The 15,353-nt window shown below is 44.1% G+C and overlaps 1 protein-coding gene across 1 annotated transcript in view; it reads right to left on the bottom strand.

Annotated features, from left to right (window-relative positions):
- The window catches only part of LOC146772837 (cytochrome P450 2D17-like), a 191,946-nt gene that overhangs the window by 58,019 nt on the left and 118,574 nt on the right, over positions 1 to 15,353 (bottom strand). The window contains exon 5 of the mRNA XM_085637807.1: positions 8,796 to 8,969. Within this exon, the coding sequence (XP_085493933.1) occupies positions 8,796 to 8,969 (174 nt within the window). The remainder of the gene's footprint in view (positions 1 to 8,795; positions 8,970 to 15,353) is intronic.

The raw sequence follows: 15,353 nt of genomic DNA, 5'->3' as shown, positions 1-15,353 counted from the left end.
GAATCGAGAATCCGCTAAACGCTCTGAGAGCACCGGAAGTCCGACTCTTTCCAATTGCATGATACAGATAACCTACAATAAATAAATTTTCTTAAAAAGTAGATATGTGTGACTACATCTGTTCTTACTCTCTGCTTCGGCTTGTGCTTTTTGTACAGTAGCACATCATACACCATATTGGAAGCCTTGTGCACCTCATCGTTGTCCAAGAAACCAATGTGTATTGAAGCAATTCACAACATGAGGTATATTATGTTATTTAATCTCTACAATTCAATTCAATATAATCAACAACCAAGCACGAGTACCATAATGCCTTCTAGTGTGTCTACAGAAAATGTAAAGGTCAGATGGTCCTCTTTGCACTTGAGCGCTTCAGTACCAAAATAGGTGACCTCAAACTGAAGGCACAGCCCCACTATCTTCATCAATTTTCAGTGAATATGGTGCACTGACAGTTTCCAAAGATCCCAACTAGGACTTGCCTCCTGCACACCTATGCAGCCTTACATTTGCAGCTAAACCACAAGGGACTTGAAAAAAGAAACAAATTCTAAACAGTTGGAAATTACAATATCCCTGCATTCGAGAAAAGCTAACTACAATATTAACAGAAACTGAAACCCCATACCAAACGCCCCTTCACCTGGTCATCCCACCAAGGTGAGCATGTCACAATATAACACTCGCTCAGTTCTAATTGTCAGAAATTTCAGTCGCTGAGAACGGGAAATCTCTAATAGTTGACTGCAAGTTAAACCTTGCAGACGACAATGCCAGTACAAGACCCTTCCTCCAGCACTAACACTCATCTAATGCACACTTGAGTAACAAGATTACCTGAACAAAATCACTTCTCTTGAACTGGGTTCAACCTTCAGCTACTCCATTTCAACCATTACAAACAATAGTTTTTGGTGAATGTGTGTGAAGTGGACCAAGTAGCTGCCTTACATATATCAGCTATGGAGATGTTGCCAAGGAAGGCCATAACGGCCCTCTTCTTACAAGTAGAGTCTGGTCTGGGTGGGGCAGACCCTCTTCTTACACGTAGAGTGTGGTCGGGGTGAGGCAGACCCTCTTCTTACAAGTAGAGTGTGGTCAGGGTGGGGCAGGAAGTGACTTTTGTCCTTAGCATAGCAAGTTTGAATACATTTGACAAGCCATCTGTCTACGCCCCCTTTGGACAACGAGGGACCTTTCTGTGGTTTGGTAAAATCGACAGACAGTTGTTGGGTTTTATAAAAGGGCATGGTTTTATCAATGTGATGTAGGGGGCCATGGTTGATACCTAGCAGATGGAGGGCCCTCTTTGCCACAGATTGGGGCTGTAGAAAAATCAGGAAGATCAATGTTTTAATTGAGGTGGAAGGGGATAACACTTTTGGGAGAAACCTTGGGTTGGTCGTAAGAACAACTCTGTCATAAATCTGGAAGAGGCGTTCTTGCCGAGTGACAACTTCAAGTTTGCTAAATGGCCTTAAAGACGTGATAGCTACCAGAAAGGTAACATTTCATGATAGGAATAATAGTGAGCACAAGTTTAGAGGCTCAAAAGGAGGGTCCATGAGTTGAGTAAGTACGATATTGAGGTTCCAGACTGGGGCGAGAGGAACCCTGGATGGAATATTTTATTTCAGCCTTCCCATAAAAACTTTGATGACTGGGACTCTAAAGAGGGAAGAGAACTCTCTGTTTTGAAAGTGGAGGCATATGGAAGTGTAAGCCAAACCTGATGAGTGACGGTGAACAAGGTAGCAAACTATATCATGTACTACTGGTTTGAGTGGATCTGTGTATTTGGGAAGACAATAGTGGACAATCCTTTTCCACCTGACTGCATAAAAAGTGTGTGTTGTGGGTCTACATGCCTCATTGAGGATAGATGTGCATCCTGTAGGGAGATTAAGGTATCCTAACTCTAGGATTTCAGGAGCTAGAATGTAAGATTGAGCTGCATGGGGTTTGTATGTCAGATGCCGCCTTGGTTTTGCTTAAGAAGATCTGGTCGGTTTGGCAGTTTCTCGTGAGGGACCACTGACAAGTCTAGAAGGGTCATGAAACAGGGTGGCCGCGTGGGAGCCACCAGGGTGAGGGTGAAAGATGTTTGCCAAAATTTCTAAACAGAAGGAGTGGGAGATGCAGAAAAGTATGGGCTGATATAACTGACTAATTCATTCATAGTGCAATGCGCATGGATTGTGGGAACTTGGAGGGGAAACTTTGACATTGTTGCGCTTTGGGCGGTTGCGATGAGATTCACACCTGGGAACCACCAACAACGGAAGTATGGGAGTCAGACTTGAGGGTGGAGTTCCCTGTCGTGGGCTTGTTGCAGCATCCTGCTGAGCAAATCTTCAAAGTCATTGTCCATTCCCGGCAGCAAACTGCGAGCAGATAAATCCTATGGCCAACGCCAAATTTTCCGCCAGTGCGTTGACAGCAGTAGAGAGTGTGTGCCACCCTATTTTTTCAGCTAATACATGTCTGTCATGTTGTCTATTATGACGAGGACCATCTAGTGCTGGACCTGATGTGGAGGCCCGATGTATGGGATGTTCACAGGCCCTAGACAGTCATTTGCTCTAGATGCGCCTCCCCCCATCAGGCCCTAAAGGAAGTGTCCATAGAGATGGTCACCTGCGGAACTGGGTCTAGAGAGGGCCGGCTCTGCAAAAAGTTGTTGCTGTTCCACCACTGCAGGAAGTGATGGTAGGTGGCCCAAATCAACATTAGATCATCCCATTGACACTCCACTTGTGCCAGGCACTCTTGTAGGGGATTCATGTATAATCTTGCATGGGGACAATGGCAATACAAGAAGTCATCACGCCAAGAAGGTGCATCATTGTTCTAACTGTTGGGTGGCAATCTGGCTGAAATAGAGGCAGTAGTGTTTGGAAAGTGGACCCATGCTTGGTTGGGGCAAGGTTTACCAGTGACAGTATTAAGATGTGCGCTCAAGAAGGGCTGAACCTGGAGGGGCTGGACGTGGAACTTGGACTGTATTGATGTGTAAATCTAAATTATACAGATCGATGGTTGACTGAGTGTAGGAGAAACATTGCTGCTTGTTTACATTCTAGATCAGCCAGTCATCTAACTAGGGGAACATGTGGATGCCTCACCTTCTGAGATGAGCAACTACTGCGGCAAGACATTTTGTAAATCCCCAGGGGGGGTCTTAGTTACCTTGAAGTGCAACACGAGTAGCTGATAATGCTGACCACTAACCACGAACCCCGGGTATCAGTGGTGAGCAGGGTGGATAGGTATGTGGAAGTAAGTGTCCTTCAGATTGGGAGCGTTCATGTAGTTTGCCTTCTTGCATCAGGGGGCTGACACAGTGTAGGGTGACCTATAGACGTGCTCTGACAGGATGGACTCGTTCAGATGCCTGAGGTTAAGTATAGGCCTCAGTGTCCTGTCTTTCTTGGGAAAGTGTAGGGCATACACCCCTTTACCATGGTGTTGTAGTGGCAAAGATTCTATTGTTCCTTTGAGGAGGAGTACCTGTACCTCTTTAAGGAGGAGCTGATGTTCTGTGACAAGGGTATTCCTGCTGGGTGGGATGTTTGGTGGGGAAGTAGTGAGCTCTACACAGTATGCAGTATGGTAGAGAGGACCCACTGTTCGGAGGTGATTCCTTCCAACATGGGGAAAAACCCCTGTAATCATCACCCGACAGGTGCGGTGTGATTGGGGGAACAGTAAGAGAGTCACTGCTTTGCGAGGGCGGTCTGTTTGGCAGTGCCTCACCACTGCCCCTGGTATTGTTTCCTTTGTAAACTCCCCTTGAGACCCTGCACTGACTGCAGCTGCTGCCAATGCTGGTAAGTGGCTGGTGAGTCAAGAGAGGTGGTTTTAGCCACCCCCATTTTGGGGCATACAAAAGGAGCCTCTGGAGAGTACCAATAGCTTTGTTGTGTCTATCTTTAAAAAAAATCTTTTTCAGCCTCTGATCCACCAGCGGCCCACAGAAATGTTTGCTATTGAACAGGAGGTTTCACATATGCTGCTGAACATATCGCTTGAAGCCAAAGACACGAAGTGAAGCATGGTGTGGAAAGAGGACACTAGAATTTATCTCCCTGGCCACAGTATCAGCCACATCAGGGGTGCAGCGGATAGTGGTGTTAGATATAATCTTGTCTTCTGAGACTAGTTTGCTGCCCTGTTGTAGGTAATGATCTGGGAGGTGCTGGGGAAGTTCCTCTATCTCATTGCAGTCGGCTGCATCATCTCGAAGGAGCAAGGTGATCGAATTTGCAATCCTCCAATGTGCTGTGGATTCTGAAGTGACCCTCTTGCCTGCTGCATTGATCTTCTTGCTCTCTTCATCAGGGAGGTGTGTCACCAGTCCCTGGGGGGTTAGTGTGCTGGGTGGACCACTAGGGTGTCCGGTGGAAGCAAGCCACAGACGTAGGTAAAGTCATTGTTTGAGTCCTTATATTTCTTATCCATCCTTTGCGTAGCGACTCTGGCTTTAAAGGGATCCTTGAAGGTGCCCGGTGCGGTTTTGAGCATGCCCTTGAGCATGGGAGAAACTGCACGGTGCACTGTGTGGTGGACAGTGTTACAACCAGAAAGTCGCTGTCTTCCTGGAAGGTATGCAGATCAACCTTGTGAAAGGTTTTGACCTGAAGTATCACTTCCTGATATGAAGTAGTATCATTGGTGGGGAGGTTTGACCGGATAAAGGTCCGGACCCATGCCCCCTGGGAGATCGACATTGTACCTGTCCCAAGGGTTATTCCTAGGGTTAAAAGGGGTATAACAGGTAGGAGGGGTTTCCGCCCCCCATCAGAGGAATGTGGTGATGGCCCTGGAGAAGGTGAAAAATATGGCGATGGCTTGCAGGGTGGAGGAGGATGTGGAGGAGGGACGAGCTGGAAGGACAAGCTGATGTTTGCTGCACTTGCTCATAGGGGTGAGGTCCAGGGTAAGCTGCTCCTCAAAAGTTAGTCTTCTCTTCCTGGGAAGAGTGTTGTGTGGGTTAGGTGGCAAGTTTGTTGAGATCTTTCCAGTCTTTGGATGGATGAAGAGACTCTTTTACTATGTGCCAAGCTCCTTCTGGAGATGATGAAGTTTCGGCTGCTCTGAATCCTCTAGGCTCACCATTGACGGTTTGTTCTGATGCTGAGCAACTCAACATCGAAGGATTCCACAGACTTTTCCATGCAGAGCTGTGTTTTTTAGGCTGAAGAGGGTTTTGGGGGTAGTTTTGGTGCTGATGTTATGTTATGTTATGTTAATGTGATTTATATAGCGCGCGATTACCACAAAAGGTGTCCTGGCGCTGTCCACTACTCCAATTAGCCTTGCTCCAGAATTATTTGACAAACAGCCAAGTCTTCAATGCTTTCCTGAATTGAAATAAATTTTCCATGGAACGCATGTAAGAAGGCAGACTATTCCACAGCCGTGCCGCACCGTATGAAAAACTGCGGCCGCCCCAGTTGGCAGAGATGTCAGCTCAGAGGATGGGCGGGGATTGTGAGGTGCTTTCAGCGCTGGTGAAATGACCAGTATCACCTCCTAGGCTGTTTGTAAGTGGTGACCATGGCCCACAGGCTGTGGTGGACAGGATAACTGTGAAAGGGCCTGTGGGCTCAGCACCAGACTCCCAAAGTGGTGGTGCTCAATCTGTTCACGATGTCGGTGTGCACTCTGAGATTCAGAGGCTGCATTCACTGTCAAATATTTCTAGACCTTCCGAGGCTTCAGATGCTACTCTTCCTCTGTCTCTGACTCGGACTGGGGGCCGGGTTTGGGGCTGACCTGCAGAGACTGACTGTGGATGGGTTGACCTCCAACTGTTCTTCGATGCTGAAGGTATCATCTCCTTCCTGATGCTCTATTTTCCGGCATGCAGGTTTCCGATCGCATCGATACCTGAGAGTCTTTTTTGGAACAGAAGGTAGGGAAGGCTGGACAGGCAACCTTGGCATGTTCAGGAGACAGACAAAGGATGCAGCTGGTGTTGGTTGGTCCAAGGATACTTGGAGTAACACCGAGGGCTGTATTGAAAGCAAGTCTTTTACATTACTGGGTGATCATCGTCAATGTGAAGAACCAGAAACAAGGTGGAAAGCCACACAAGGAGCAAGGCTCTAAGGAGGAGCATCGAGAGAAACTTGATCATCAAAAATAGACCGATGATCAGACCAGGAGAAACTGAACGCATAATGTGTTTTCCATACCAGCAGGAGAGGAAAGACTGAAGAAGTTTGGCGACAAACACCACGATGTGTCGAATTGTAGCTCAATCGGTGGCACATCCAAACTCAATAGAGGAAAGAAAACAATCTAACAATGGAGCCAAACCCCATACGCATTGCCAGTCACAAGAGGAGTCACTACACCTTGCAGCTTGAAAGATGTCTTTGAAGAAAAAGAAGTTACACACATCCAATCTCAAAACTAGATAGCAGGAGTATGCAGAGCATGTGTATCTACAGCTACGCATGCCACAAACAAATTATGTCATGTAATAGCTCTGTTGATGGAAACACTTCCCATGGAAGTCTGTCTGTCTCTGGGCTGCTGGGCCACTGTGACGGTCGCCCTGCTTTAGTTAGGACAGAGTGATTGTCACTGCATTTCCCTGTCAGTATGGAAAAAATCAGGTAAGGTAAACAAACAATGTTTTTTGTGCAAACAAGGCCCCTAACGCAACTCCCTGAGCATCAAGTTACTTATTATTATTTTTTTTTTTTTAAAACAAACTAATGCTTATGGAGTTCATTTAAAAAATAAAGAATGCCGAGCGGGGCCAAAAAACATGGCGTCTGCTTGGCAATCTGTTCTGCCTTTATTTTGTCTGCTGCACTGGTGGATGTGCTAAAGGCATAGAGGTTTTCGGAAGAAAAGCTTCCAAACAATAAAATATACCCAATGCCTGTCTTCATCACATCCTTTGCATTTTGGTCGTTAGGAAAAAGCCTGGAATTACACCACCTTACTCTATGATTCCATCAATATTTATTGTTTCTTCAACACCATCTCTCTAATGCATGATAAGGTTTGCATGAAACAGCTAAAAAATAAAAAATCACTTCAGTAGTGGATGGTACAGGATCTTCCAGGCTAAGTCACTCATAAGTCTAAAGTACACTCATCAGTCTAAAGATAAAGGCTGTTATACACCCTCTCTGCAAATACTGCCACACGATGAAATATAAAACCATCATTTTCTGAATAGTCTAATATATTGTTCTTCTTGAGGTATGATGTGCTTTGAAGCTTTTTGTTTTGCAAGACCACACTGTACCTGAATCGCCTTCATTTTTTAGTTGATTTCCTATAGTTCTTGATGCACTGCAATGAGACATATGGCACAAGATGACAGGGTGGATTACATCTTGGTTCAGTGATACACAGTTGAGGTGAAAATAAGGCAAAGTACACTGTTTGTGGTATCACTGCATAGTACTACAGATGGGAGAGACAATTATCAAGGATTGGGCAGTACAGTTATTAGAGCATTTCCATTGAGTATATCAGATGACTATTTCTTGCAAAACCAACATAATTAATTATTATGGAAGAAGGACTTGAGACTACACATGTATTTGGATGAAGGCCTTTCTGACCATTTCTTTGACACGAAGATTAGAGTAGAGGAGTTTTTCAAACATGGATGGAATGTTTTTTGCTCATGTGAACATCGTTAGTAACAGTGTCTTTAAATTGATTTGTCCTCTTAGTGTGCAATTACTGCCATTTGTTAGGGGAAAGAAGGAGACATTCTGTTTTCGCTAGGTTCAACTTGAGTTTCACATGAGTCATCCCGGTGGATGGTTAAGTTTTGAGGTTGTGTGAACATTTGGTCTTAATGGATAACTGGGTATGATCTTCATATTGTAGAAAGGAGATTTACTGATTTGTTAAGGCATTCCTTAGTGGCTCCACATTGAAACTGAAATGTAAGGGAGAGAGGATGGAGCTTGGGAGACTCTGTATGAAATTTTAATAGTATATGCGGAAGAATTACCTAAAGAATGAACTATTTTGATAAATTGCGATCACTCAGAAACCTGTTGAATGCTCTTTCTTCTATGCCCATTAAATCCTTCAAAACTTTTTCTCGTGCATCATGGTCAACAGTATCAAAGGCTGGTGATTGGTAAGAACGAAAAGGAGCAGGAGCTTTTGTTTTTAATAGGAGACCCAAGTGTCATCCCCAGCTTTCAGGATGGGGGCTTTAATGCTGTGACAGATTGGAGAGCAGATTGGAAATCGCCCATGAGATGATTAATATTGCTGTTCTCTTCTAATTGATTGATGAATCATCTTTCCAGAACCCTGGCAAAGAATGTGAAGGGCCTGTACATGTCCCACACTTACTTGGGGTCTGCTGAAAAATCGGATTTCATATACCCACTCACTCACCAAAACCAGCTATTGTCTGCACTAAAGTCTCCAAAAGCTGTTTCATCAACGCAAAAAGCATGCTTTATGCACTCCATAATCCTGCCCACTAGAATGCCCACTTGTCTGTATTATCATCTTACCAATCAGAGCCATCTGCTCCAGACTCCATGCATTCCCAGGCTCAACAGGCTATATTTCTTATAGATCACATAACTAATATTTCTGCTTATGTTATGCTAATTAAATAATTTCTTTATTTCTACATATCCAATGGAGATACTGGTCCTTATGACTTAAATCTGATCAGCACTCTCCTTTGTCAAGGCCACAGCTCTTGATTTAAGGACATATGGAGACAAGTGTTTCAAGGAATAGCAGACTTACAACCCTTATAATACCGTGGGTGACCTCCTTCTCACCTTGTCCATTTCCAGAAGGTAGGCATCAATGTAGTCTCGTGGGTTCTGGGCATCAAGTGTCTTTCGGTGCTCCTCTGTGGCATCATCTATGAACTTGAAGATTTGGGCAGCGTTCTCCAAGAGCTTTTGGTGTGGTCCAGGAAAGTATTTCAAAATAGGGCACATATTGACCATCTGAAAAAAGGAAGAACACGGGAGGAATACAAACTCACTGCCTTGACCAAACTTTCATACTTCAACTTCCTCCTGTCCCCTTCAAACACAATTGACTCTTAGGCGACCCCTAGTATAGTACTATTCTCTGTGAAAATCTGCTGTGCACATAGCTTATTTTTTTCACCTAATAGCAAAACCTGAATTCTGGTGTGAAAATCCTAGACAAAGCCGGCAAGAGGGCAGAGGGTAGACTATTATAGGAACATATTGAGACTGCTATGCCTTCATCCGCCTAATGAAACCATGTATGTATGAATATGTACGAACCCAGCCAAAAGGCAGCGGAGGACTGCACAATGTCAAAGACAAGCATAAGATCAATAGGTCATAGGAGAGGAAGCTGGGTCATGGATGGTTAATACACTGCAATGTGTTCTTTAAAGTGGTGAGTCTTCAGCTCCTGCCTAAACTGAAGCAACATTGGGACCGTTCTGATGGATAAGGAGATGTTGCAGAAAAGACATGCTGTCTTGTTTTTTCGTGCTTTACATGTCTGCAGTGTGATAGTGTCCTGAGTGCAGTGTGCCAAGAACTACCAACAATGGTGAGCTTGTCTGCAAGGTAAGTGGGGGGTGCTGGCGATGATATGTTTGTAAATGATGCAGCTGGATTTGAAGATGGTACATGCTGGCAAGGGCAGCCAATGGATTTCCATCAGGATGTGGGTGATGTGATCATATTTACTGAGGTCCTGGGTGAGACTTGCTCAGTGTGTAAGATACCCCTAAGGGATATCAGTGTGGAGTCTGGGAAGCCCTGGAGAAGGGAATTACCACCATCCAGATGCAAGAGAATGAGAGCTTGAACAGCAACAGGCCGTCTTAGTTATTTTGGGCAATGTGTCCCTTGAGGATGAGTTTAGTGTCCAGGGTAAATCCAAGTGATTTAGCATTCAGTGAAAGTTGGGGCTCAAAGCCATTAAGGTTCATGTCATTGAGCTAGGTTTATTCTATATTTTATTTGTTGGTCTTGGCAATCACAGAAATTCTATCTTGGTTGGGTTGAGCTTCAGGTAAGCACTGGATGTCCAGATCTGGATGATGTGCAATCAGTGTTGAGGTGTTGGATGTGTGCAGCAAAGGAGATTTTCAATTAGAGCTGTGTATTATCTGCACATTATTGAATTTTTATGCAGTTATCTGGGAGTAGCGCACCAAGCAGCTCCATGTAAAGGCTGAAGATGACAGGAGACACTACGGAACCGTGGGCGACTCCACAGGGGATAGACATCTTTCATAACCGGGAGGTGCCCTTGTGAACAGGTTGGTGTTAGTTGATATGTTTGCCACCTGGTTTGCCTTTTTTCCAGGTCTATGTAACCCGGTACTTTAGTTGAATTAAAAGAAAATAAGTTAACTGTAACTGTAGATCTCCAGAATTGGTATCTGTCATAGATTCACATGCTTGAATCATTCCACGTCATTGAAGTGGGAGTCCCACGGTATCATGGAAAAAAGTAGTCAAAAACCTACATAGAAGTCAATGTTAAAAAAAAATCACTTTAATATAATAGCTTTTTAACATAATTTTAAAAGGCCCAGAGTCTAGCCAATCAAGGGACAGCACCCTTTAGAACCCTCACCACAGAGTCTCCAATCCCTCAGATGTACCAGCACGAGTGGATATATTACTGTAGAGAAATAAAGGGGGCCTCTATGGGCAGGAGGGTGGGTCAAATGTGAATCTATGAAAGATAGTACTGGAGAACTACTGTTACAGGGAAGAGCTTACATAGATTCACATGCTTGAACAGAATAGTCAGCAGTTAGTATTTGGAAAGAACAAAATTATCATATTATAGCAGATGGTGGGAAAGATAGTTAGAAATGTATCACATTATTTGAACAGATGGCACAACACATCTTTACCCACAGCCACATCGCTCTTGTCAGAGTAATCAGGAAGGAATACTGTGTGAAGGTGTGCCTGCTGGACCATGTTGCTGCTCTGCACATTTGCTGAATAGGCGCACCAGCAAAGAGAGCTGCGGTAGTAAAAACAGCTCTGGTAGAATGTACCTCATCCTTGTGTGTTAAGTGTTTTCCTGCTTGTCTGTTACATAATTGAATAGGTGCTGCAATCTATCTTGCTATGCTTTGCTTTGAAACTGGGAAACCTCTTCGTAGATTCCCATAAGCCACAAACAATTGATCTGTTTTGCGGAGTTGTCTAATCCTGTGCGGGTAGAACTTTATACACCTTTTAACGTCCAAAGTATTTAGTGATTTTTCTGCCATAGTTTGGGAATAGGTAAAGAATGTTCTCTGTATTATGGCTTCATTAAGGTGGAAATCCAAAGGAACCTTTGGTATAAATTTAGGATTGGTTCTCAATACCACACTGTCTTTGTTTGAGTTGCATGAATGGTTCCATAATTGTAAAAGCTTGGACGTCACTAACCCTTTTTGCTGAGGTCAGTGCCAAAAACAGCGCCGTTTTCCATGTCAGATATTTTAAGTCTCTATTGTGAATGAGCTCAAACTGTGCCTTCATTAATTGTCCTAGTACTATATTTAGATGCCGAGTAGGAGGAGGTTTCTTCACAGGAGGAGATACCCTGAAAAGTCCATTGAAAAACTGTTTGATCACTCTGCTCGACCATAAGGAAGGTAACTTATCTGATCTTCGAAATTGTGCTATTGCTACCAGATGCACTTTAATGGATGAGGGAGCTAGACCAGATTTTGTCAATTAAGAAGATACGGGATAATTTGTTCTGGGGAGTATTAGATAGGAAGAACAATTGGTTCCTGACACCACAAACTGAAATACAATTGAGCTTGTATGCTTTATTGTGGTGTTGGCCCTGTCCTTTGCAAGGATCTTCCTGCAATCTGCCGGAACATTCAACATTGTGAATTCATTGAATTCAGGAGCCAGGCCGACAAGTGTAGAGATGTTGGATTCGGATGATGTACCTGCCCATCATTATCAGCAACCTTGGTATGGGCTTCAGCTGAATCTGGGAGCAATCAGGATCCCTCGGGCAGGTTCCCTCTTGAGTTTCCTGAGGATTCGCAGGAAAAATGGTATCAGGGGAAAAGCATTTGCATAGATCTTTGATCATATGATCAAAAACACATTTCCCCCATGCCCCCTTCTGTTGATGCCAGCTTGCCTAGTACCGCCATTTTCGTTTGTCCTTGGTCTCAAATAGATCCAGGTTTGGTTTGCCTCACTGATCAAAAATGTCTTCTAGAATCTGCTGATTGCGTTCCCACTCATGGCACCTGGCAGTCGTTCTGCTTAACGTGTCTGAAAAACACATTGATTGCTTTGGGGACATGGTCTGCCTTTAGTGTTATTTGGTTGTGTAGGCCCATTTCCACATTTCTTGCACTTGCTATGACAGAGCTGATGACCTTGTTCTTCCTTGCTTGTTTAAGTAATGCACGCCGGTAGGATTGTCCGATCAGATTAATACAGATGATCTTGCTATTCTGGGAAGGAAAAAAGAGATTAGGACCATTTCTATGGATTTGAGTTCCAGCAAGTTTATGTGCATTTTCTTTTGGGGGTTGTTCCACCTCTCCCTGTCAAATCCTAAAGATAAATGCGCCATCCCTCTAAGGGCGCATCTGTTTTTATTACAAAATCTGAGATCTGTGTGAGGAATACTAGCCGCTTGCCTGCATTTCTACTCTGAGACCTCTATTGCATGGATGTTATCAGGGTTGACGTAATCTGACTGATGTTGAATGACCCTTGGAATTGCACCTATTGTTTGTCTAGTTCCTCCTGCAATGTTCGCATGTCAAGTCAGCAATTGGTCATTAATGGAATGCAAGAAGATACCATTCCAAGGAGTGATTTGTACAGTCAAACTGAAATAGACTTTCTTTTGCTTTGATGCTGAGCCAGCTGCTAAATCCTTGACTGCCTTTCTTGTGAGACGAATTACTTGTCTTGGTTCATATCTAGAACCGCTCTCAGGAAAGTCAGCGTTGTTGTCGGTGTGAGATATGACTTTTGTTTGCTGTCTGTGAGGCCCAGCTTTTGTGTGCGAGGCACTTTGATGTATCTGTTGTTGCTTGCCAAGACGTGGCAGCCTTTATTAACCAGAGGTCCAGTTATGGGAATACCAGCATTCCTTTTTGTCTCAAATGAGCTGCTATCGGAGCCAGACACTTGGTGAAGATGCAGGGAGCCGATTTTAGTCCAAAAGGAAGGATGTTGAATTGGTAGTGGGTGCCGGCCACCTTGAATCACAGGTATTTTCAATGTTTTGGGTGAGTCGGGACATGGAAGTGTGAATCTTGGAGATCTAAACCGGTCATGCGATCCCCATGATGGAGGAATTGCAAAATATCTTGCTGGATGACCATGCCAAAGGATTGTTTTCTAAAATATTTGTTGAGTTTCCGAAGGTCTAAGAGAGGGCCCTAGTCTCCTGACTTTTTCGTATCAGAAGGAAACTGGAGTACAAACTGATTCCCATCTGAGTATTCTTGACCTCTTCTATTGCTCCCTTTTTTGGCATGGTTGATATTTTTAGCAGAAGTTGCTTTAGATGGGGAGGTGACGCCCCTTTTGGGGGAATATTTGATGGTTTGGTGATAAACTCTAGTGTGTATCCTCGAGTTAGGACATCTAGAACCCATCTGTCCATTGTTATAAGGGACCACTGATGAAGATAGTTGGAGATACGGCCTCCAAGCTGTTTTTGTGAATTGTGGGGGGTAACCGGCACCCTTGAACGGTCACTGCTTTATAGCAGTGTTTCTCCCTCTAGGAGGTTGTTTACCTCTTGGTGTTTGCTTGTATGCCACTGGGATGGCTGTTTATATTGTTGGGTATACTGGGAGCAATACTGGCCTTGAAAGGGTTAAAATGGTTGTCTGTAAGGTTGAAATTCTCCTCTATAAGAGTATGAACCCCTGCCCAGGCTCCTTGAAAGGGCAGTCTTTGCATTTGTAGCATTCCCAAGTACCTGGGCATGTCCATATCTGTCTTTATAGTTTGAAAACCATTGTCGACATGCTTGCCAAACAATGCTTTACCACCAAGCGGTATATCCAGGTTTTTTCTCTGGATGTCTGGTTTGAAAGTTGTTTTCTTCAGCCATCCTTTTGTTTTAAGTACTACTGCTCTAGCCAGCTGTCTAAATCCAGTTGAGGAAATGTCAACTGTGCGGTCAATTATCTGCAGAAGCCTTCTCTACCTCCTAGAGAACCTTCTGTGCTTCAGTTTTTGAATCCTCCAGTAAGGGATCAAGGTATGGAGCGATATCAGACCACAATTGCCTGTCACAGCTTCCTAATATCGCAAGGGAGGTAGCTGCTCTGACAGTGGTGGTTACTATTGTAAAAAAGTGTTTTCTGATGTTATCCAGTCTACATCCATCCCTATCTGGTGGTGTTGTGATAGGGGTTGATGGATTCTTTGAACGTTGCTGGGCCTTTCGCGTGATGACGGAATCTGGCTATGTATGACCAATTAAACATGCCAGCGAATCGTCTGGTGCTTTGTATTTTTAATCTAATCTAGGAGGCACTGCTGACACTGTAGCTGGATTTCCCCTTGTCTTGACACAATCTTCCCAAATAAAGTCTACAAATGGGATGCTCCTGATTGAGTGCAATCATATTGCTTAGTTGTTAAGGGAAGATAAAATCTTTTTGCTGTTCTCTCCATGAGGTTGTGAAAACCCCGATGTCTAGTGGTGAGTCCACTGATGGTGGTTCAGGTGGGTCTGATGTTGGGATCAGATAGTCATCCCATTCATTAGGTACTGAAGCAGAGTTTCTGATCTCCCTCACTTCGCTAACCTCCTCTGAGGAAAGTGGATCGTCCACTGGTGGGTCAGCCAATGTACTTGCCAGAGTATGTAAAGGGGTCACTTGAACTGGAAATATAGGTGGTACACATGTAAATGGTGTCTGGATCTAAAGAGATCGGATGGGTTTTGGAGGTTGCTGTAGAGGATCAGTTTTTGCAGGTTCTGGGAAACTTTTATAATAACAGTCCTAGAGCATATAGTGGAGAGTGGTGACTTACTCCAGTGGCATTAACACAGACTATTCCTGTTGATCCTGCTGACCATAACAGGAGTGCTGATCCTCATACTGTACTGTTTGTTCACTTGTATAATATTGGTCTGCATAGTATTGGTCGTACTCGCAGCATCCGACCCCAAAGGGGCTTCATACTCTGAGTCATCATCATCTAATAAATGTGCAGGCGGGAAAGTTTAAAATTTACTAGGCAACATATGGGCAGGCAATATTGTTTCTGTTGGAGATTTTCCTTCAGTAGAAATGATTGAGATTGGCCTCAGAGGTGTTAATGGTGCCTTTGTCAACGGTGCCGTTGTTGTCACCATCGTTGATGAGATTTGTAATG

This window comes from Triturus cristatus, chromosome 12 (genome assembly GCF_964204655.1).
Source record: "Triturus cristatus chromosome 12, aTriCri1.1, whole genome shotgun sequence".
Lineage (NCBI taxonomy): Eukaryota > Metazoa > Chordata > Amphibia > Caudata > Salamandridae > Triturus > Triturus cristatus.
Note: the sequence above shows the minus strand (reverse complement) of the source record. Positions and strands in the feature narration are given on the sequence as shown.